At 45.0% G+C, this 7,009-nt stretch overlaps 1 protein-coding gene across 2 annotated transcripts; it reads left to right on the top strand.

Annotated features, from left to right (window-relative positions):
* Positions 1-594: 594 nt before the first annotated feature.
* Positions 595-5,866, top strand: LOC107393060 (interferon regulatory factor 4). Of its 2 annotated transcripts, XM_070554344.1 has the most exons (9): positions 595-712; positions 793-1,041; positions 2,073-2,259; positions 2,336-2,412; positions 2,629-2,767; positions 2,836-2,937; positions 3,799-4,173; positions 4,639-4,751; positions 5,570-5,866. In XM_070554344.1, exons 2-9 carry the CDS (start codon positions 844-846, stop codon positions 5,729-5,731), a joined length of 1,353 nt encoding a protein of 450 aa, XP_070410445.1. In that variant the 5' UTR covers positions 595-712; positions 793-843; the 3' UTR covers positions 5,732-5,866. The 2 variants fall into 2 exon arrangements, with proteins under 2 accessions (XP_070410445.1, XP_054607974.2); XM_054751999.2 differs by having other exon boundaries at positions 696-1,041.
* Positions 5,867-7,009: the final 1,143 nt, after the last annotated feature.

Raw genomic sequence — 7,009 nt, forward strand, 5'->3', positions numbered from 1 at the left:
CCTGATGCTTCCTCTAAGTTTCAGGTTTATTACGATATTTTACTCTAATCTATCTGATAGCTAAATAAAGACACACGTGTGGCTGAAGAAAAAAAACAAAGCAGGACAGATGGAAGTAAATGCGGGTTTTAGAGAAATGCTGCTGCTGATGAACTGAATGTTGTCAGCAGCAGTTAAGAGAATTAAACGAGAAAAAGAGATTAAAATGTTACATTTATTTAAAACGTGTTCATCCTCATATTTAAGATTATTTTTCTGATTATTTTGGTGAGTTAAAATGTGCCTGATCGGTTATTTTTGTGATTGTTATCATTTCTCGGCATTTTGAACGTTCCTGAGTCGTTCTGCTCGTTTATTCTAACCTCGCCGGCTCCTCCGGGTAGTTTTTGCGCGCCGCTCACGCACGCTGGACCGCTCCGCAGCTACTTTTCGTAAAGCTTTTCTCATTTCAAAGAACTGTTTTTGTCTCCCGCGCGCTGATTTTCCACGTGTGCCGCACTTGTAGCAGGGTTTCCCCGCAGCTCCCGCTGCGCGCGCGCAGACGAGCCGCGGCCGCAGCAGCGCATCCGCGGCAGGTGCGTCCTCCTCAGCATCCTCCTCGTCTCCGCCCCTCGCGCTGCTCGCTGGGAGGATTTAAGCGCGCACGCTGCGATGATGAGGGATTTCTGAGGCTGATAGATTTCAAAACTCGTCGGAGTTTCGAGTTTCACAGGTAAGAAAACTTCGATCCGTTCCCAGAGCGCACCAATCCGCGTGGGTTGGACTTCTCACTTCATAACTTTTTACTCTCAGTTTTAACTCAGAGACGTGAGTGTGTGAGAAGCTGCGTGCGTTTGGCCAAAGATGAACCCCGACGTGGATTACGGAGGCTCTGGGAGCAGCGGCAACGGGAAGCTGCGCCAGTGGCTGATCGAGCAGGTGGACTGCGGGAAATATCCCGGTCTGGTTTGGGAGAACGACGAGAAAACCATCTTCAGGATCCCGTGGAAACACGCCGGGAAGCAGGACTACAACCGGGACGAGGATGCCGCGCTTTTCAAGGTAAGTGACGCGAGAGGCGCATCGAAAACTCCGCGCGAAAGATGACAAACGCGAGTTTTCTCACTGAACCTCAACAATTAAAGACATTTATCTAACGAAGTAACAGTTTTACACCAAACACGCAGAGGAATCGGATTTAAATCATTTATCCAGACTTTTGTGACGCTAAAAAAACCCTAAAAGGGTCAGAACAATTTACTAAAAAGAAGAAGAAAATATCTTTTCTATAGCGCCTCTCAAGATAAAAACCACGAGGCGCTTCACAAAAAATGTAAAAATATAAAAAATAATTTAGAAAATGATTAAAAATATATTTAAAATGAGCAAAAAATAGACAATTGTGATTAAAAATGTAAAGAAAGAGAGAGAGAGAGAGAGAGTAGGAAAGAGGGAAATCAGAGGATTTGGGTTGAATTCGCCGTTAAATTCCAGGGGCGCTTCCAGAAAATTTTGATGGGGGTGACGTGATGGGGCTAAAGAAACTTTTGGGGTGGCACACCAAATTGGTCCTTGTGGTAACTCTGGTTGAATTCAGTCTGTGGTGATGTGCTGCTTTGCGCCTTTATTCATTTTTATTAAAACAAAAAAACATTTAACTTAAATTTTACAAACACAAATATTTTAGAAAAATAAATTTCAGTTATTTAAAATGTTATCCATAATTTAATTTAAAAATGTATTTTTTTAGTTTAATTCACCTGTTGCTGTGTTCACACAAAACACTATGGAGATAAAAACTTTTTTTAAATGGTGAGCAGCAGAAATGTGTTTTTTTATTCTGATTATTTCTTTACTCATTAATTGTAATATTTTTTATTTTGCTTTACAATTATGTCTTGAATAAACAAGATCAATATATGGTTTGACTTAACGATAATATTATTTATTTTCCCTGGCTTTACCTGGCCACCCCTGGCCACCCCTTGGGGGCGCCCTTGTTAAATTCCCTGCGAAATATCCAATAAGTTATTTTCAAGTACTTTCTTCTGCACAAGTGATCAGCTCTTGTCCTCCCGGCGTGCCTTGCGCAGGCCTGGGCGCTGTTTAAGGGCAAGTTCCGGGAGGGCGTTGATAAGCCGGACCCCCCCACCTGGAAGACGCGCCTGCGCTGCGCCCTCAACAAGAGCAACGACTTTGAGGAGCTTGTGGAGCGGAGCCAGCTGGACATCTCTGATCCTTACAAGGTCTACCGCATCATCCCCGAGGGCGCCAAGAAAAGTCAGTCGGTGTTGGTGTGGGGATGCTGTTAGATCAGCTGATGGGAGTTTTACACATGTCTCTGTCTCACCTGCAGGACCCAGACAGGAGGACAGTCCGCTGAGTCCAGGCAGCTACCAGATGCACCCCTCCTACCCCGCCGTGCCCACCCAGGTAATTTTCATATGCAGGGAAATGAAAGGGGCGGGGCTTCAGGAGCACGAAAAAAGACATGCTGCTGCATGAACCGGATCTTATTTTCATGCATGAAGGAGCTGACAAATAGCTGCTTTCATGGCCTGCAGCTTCGTGTCTGACTCCAAAAACAAAAAGATTGACTTGTGCATCACCTGTCAGAAGCACCATCTGCATGTTTGTGTCTGTGTGCAGATGTCTCAGTACATGCAAAGTCCAGAGTGCAGCTGGAGGGACTACTGTCCAGAGCAGGCGTCTCTGCCTGAGCTGTCCTTCCCTCAGTGTCCCTGTCCCCCCCGGAGCCTGCCATGGCAACCGGCATCCATGGAAAACGGTGAGCTGTCCTCATTACAGCACGTCCGACATGTGGCTTTTACCTAACGAGTCCCTCCTCCTGTGCAGGATACCAGCTCAGGGCTTCCATTTATTCCTACGGTCCTGCAAACAGCCAGCCTTCCCCGTTCTCTCTGGATGCCAGCATCAGATCAGCAGAAGCCCTCTCAGGTAAAACGCCAAGGGTGTGTCTGACATAACCCCACAAAGTATTAAGGTGTCCAACTACCACACACACACACACACACACACACGCACGCACGCACGCACGCACACACACACACACACACACGTACGCAGGAACATTTGTGCCCTTCTGATGAAATTTAAGCGTTAACGTCAGTAAAATGATCCAGAACTTCTCAACTAAAGGATTTATTCCCTCTAAATAAAAACGCTGCTGATGAGCAACATCGGCTTCTCGTTTTTTTCTCGTACCATCCCCCAAGACCCCAAAATATAAAAGAGCAGTTGGAATTGCTCCTCTGTTTTCAACCAATCAGATCTGATTAAGTCTCTTAAAGAGACAGGAGCATTTCAGACAGAAGCAAACGATCGCGACTATCAAATATTAAAAAAAAAAGGTCAAATTTTGGGGCTTCTGGTAAACATCCTAAAAATAAAAGCAGATCAAAGGAGCTCCAAAGATGTTTCAACTATCCCAAATCCAGACAGACGTTGTGACATTTACAGAGATAAAACTTTTACACTTTTTTTCGACGAGGCAGTCTGAACCTTGACTTCCAATTAAAAAAACACGATGTTTTGTTTCAAACTAGATGAAGGAACTAAACCGTGGTGCTCCTTCATCCGTAGCTCTGGCTAGTTTAAGACACACAACTTAAACTTTTGAAAATAGCATCTTTTCTTGACATGTCTGTAATGATTGGACATCCACCTTGGGTAAGCTCGGTTATGTTCCTGGCCAGAGAACACGTGGTTCCTTTTCATCTTTTAATCTAAATGTGATCGAATGAATCTGCCGGACTATGGAAGACGAGCATCACAAAGTCCTTGTCCTCCTCCTACCAGACTACCGTCTGCACGTGTCGGTTTATCTACGGGACACTCTGGTGAGGGAGGTGACCACGTCCAGTCCGGAGGGCTGCCACATCACACCCTGTCCCCTGGAGAAGCACTATCTGACGCCCGGAAGCCCAGAAATCATCCCCCTGCCTGTGGACAGCCTGCCAGCCCAGAGGAGGGCCGATGAGTGTCCTCCGAGTCCGCCGTCCGTGCTGGAGAAGGGAGTCCAGCTGTGGATGGGAGCAGACGGACTCTACGCCCGCAGGATGTGTCAGAGCCGGGTGTACTGGGAGGGAGGCCCATCGCCGTATGGAGACAAACCCAACAAGTTGGAGAAAGAAGCCATCTGTAAACTTCTCCACACACAGGACTACCTCACAGGTGAGGCACACAGATGAGGCCAAGACCGTCAACAACAAACTGATCACTCAAAAAACAACGTTTCACAATCAAGTTTTCTGGGATTCTAACAGATGACTTTTTATTTAGACTTGAAGAAACGAGAGAAAAGTGTTCAAACGTTTAAAAGTTTAAAGCCAGAGATCAGATCAAACTCAGAGTTAGTTCTGGCTGATCTGAGAAGTGCCAGCTCATTTACTGAAAGGCCCTTTTCTCAGGCGGTTTCACGATAAGCTGTCAGTCACATGACTCCACCGCATCACCCCCCACCCACATAGGCCGACAGTCCCAGCTGTGACTGACAGCTAATCGCATTTGCATACCTAGTGTGAGCAGGACTTTCCATTCGATTCACCCAAAACGTCATCCCCACTTCACCAGAAATTCACCTGAAGTCTTCACCTGGTCAGATGCATCAGATCTAATATCGTGTTCTCGTTCGACCAGAGATCCAGAGTTTTGGGCTCCATGGTCAGCCGCCGTCCCGTTTCCAGGTCCTGCTGAGTTTTGGAGACGAGTGCCTGGACCCGCAAAGACAAAGACGGACCCTCACTGTCCAGGTGACTGGCGCCCCCTCCTCACTTAGTTAACTTATCTATGGCAGGGCACTGAGCTTAAAAAATAAACAAATCAAAAACGATGAATGTGGGTGGAAGGTTAAGCGTCAGAACTTTGAATTACAACCTGAATACTGAGAAAAGGGATTTGAAAGTCTGCAGGAACTTCTTCAGTCACCGTGGACGCTTTGTTTCAAAACTAAATATAGTTTCTGAAGAAGTCCAGCAGGTTTCCAGACTTCAGCGGACACACGTTCGATCTCTGTAGCGAAACTGAGTGAAAGCTAGCACAGGAGAGGAAATGTCCAGCTGCTAAACCTCTGTTCTCATAATTCTTATTTAAACATTTGGATTCAGATCCTGCCAAAGCCATTCATAACAAAGCAAGCAGTCACATTCAAGCTAGCGATGTTTAGCAAAGATTAAACCACATATTTAATTAGAAAATGACTTTAAAACAACAGTTTTGCTGTTTTAAAGATGCTAGTGTTTGGAAACCCTACTTTAAACCAGCTCAGTGGCCTAGTGGTATGAGTGTCTGCCTTGAGACGGGTTCAATGGGACCCAACGCCTCCCAGGGGTTCGACAGCGGGGTTAAACCACCGAATGGTTCCCAAGCGTGTCCGTGTCTGCAGCTCACTGCTCCCCCAGGGGATGGGTCAACTGTGAAAAAAATGTCACCAGTATATCACAACTAATGGGACTTTAACTTTAAGTTGTTAAGCAGGCTAAACTTGAGCTTAAAATGACATTATTTCCCTTTGAAGACCATTTGAATAATGGCAACACGGTAAAGTTTAACGCAAACGTCTGTGTTGCAGGTGGAGCCGCTGTTTGCCCGGCAGCTGCTGTGCTACGCCCAACAGACCAGTGGCCACTACTACCGCAGCTACGAGCACCTGGGGGTCACGGAGCACATAAATGCCACCGAAGACTACCAGAGAGCTGTGTCACACCACCACAGCAGCAGCCTGCAGGAGTGACCTGGCAGCAGCCATTAAAGTGACTTTTGAAACTATGCAAACATCTCTGGGACAAACAGGCAAACATGGACAGCTTTGTACATAAGACAAAGACAAGTTTTTTTTATTATTATTATTATCCCTGTTTTTCACGTGCCTGTGAGTTTATGTATTTGTGTTGTTTAACCAGTAATTACCGGATCTTTTTGTTATTACTGCATATTTTAATGTTTTACAGACACATCAGGCAGATGAAACTGACAGCAGAGGTGATTGTAATGAAGAGAACAGTGGGGCAGACTTTAGGGTTACTCGTATGCAGTCAAATTCAGAAACAAGCTGAAAAAAAAACCTAGCATAGCTCTATTCGAATTTTATAACATCATATTTTAGTCCAAACCAATGAAAAAAAGATTAAGCAACTTAATTTAATTTCATGGGACACAGATCAGGAAATTACACCATTTACCTTTTGTGCTAAAGATAGCCACCTAGCTACACGGTCAGTTTTGTGGTAAAGATAGCCACCTAGCTACACGGTCAGTTTTGTGGTAAAGATAGCCACCTAGCTACACGGTCAGTTTTGTGTTAAAGATAGCCACCTAGCTACACGGTCAGTTTTGTGGTAAAGATAGCCACCTAGCTACACGGTCAGTTTTGTGCTAAAGATAGCCACCTAGCTACACGATCAGTGTTGTGCTAAAGATAGCCACCTAGCTACACGATCAGTGTTGTGCTAAAGATAGCCACCTAGCTACACGATCAGTTTTGTGCTAAAGATAGCCACCTAGCTACACGGTCAGTTTTGTGCTAAAGATAGCCACCTAGCTACACGGTCAGTTTTGTGCTAAAGATAGCCACCTAGCTACACGATCAGTGTTGTGCTAAAGATAGCCACCTAGCTACACGATCAGTTTTGTGCTAAAGATAGCCACCTAGCTACACGGTCAGTTTTGTGCTAAAGATAGTCACCTAGCTACACGGTCAGTTTTGTGCTAAAGCCACCTAGCTACACGGTCAGTTTTGTGCTAAAGATAGCCACCTAGCTACACGGTCATTAGTTCTTTCTATATGAAGAAAGTGAAAAGGTTTCCCAGCCTGAACAATCTTGCATCACATACTTGTTAAATTTTTGTAGAGTTGAAACATAATAAAGACCTTCAAATGGAGGATATAACCGCTGGCTAGCTTAGCCTAGCTTATTGCAGCTCCAGCTACGTAGCTGTAGCTTGAGTGAATATTTTATCATACACCACTTATAAAACATCTTTATTAGAACAATTTTTTAAAGTCATAATT

This window comes from Nothobranchius furzeri, chromosome 8 (assembly GCF_043380555.1).
Source record: "Nothobranchius furzeri strain GRZ-AD chromosome 8, NfurGRZ-RIMD1, whole genome shotgun sequence".
Taxonomy (NCBI): Eukaryota; Metazoa; Chordata; class Actinopteri; order Cyprinodontiformes; family Nothobranchiidae; genus Nothobranchius; species Nothobranchius furzeri.

Coding starts and splice junctions, on each gene's coding strand:
- LOC107393060 (XM_070554344.1), top strand. CDS start 844: ATGAACCCCGACGTGGATTACGGAGGCTCTGGGAGCAGCGGCAACGGG. Junction 1,042..2,072: donor AGGATGCCGCGCTTTTCAAG/GTAAGTGACGCG, acceptor TGCCTTGCGCAG/GCCTGGGCGCTGTTTAAGGG. Junction 4,752..5,569: donor GACGGACCCTCACTGTCCAG/GTGACTGGCGCC, acceptor TCTGTGTTGCAG/GTGGAGCCGCTGTTTGCCCG.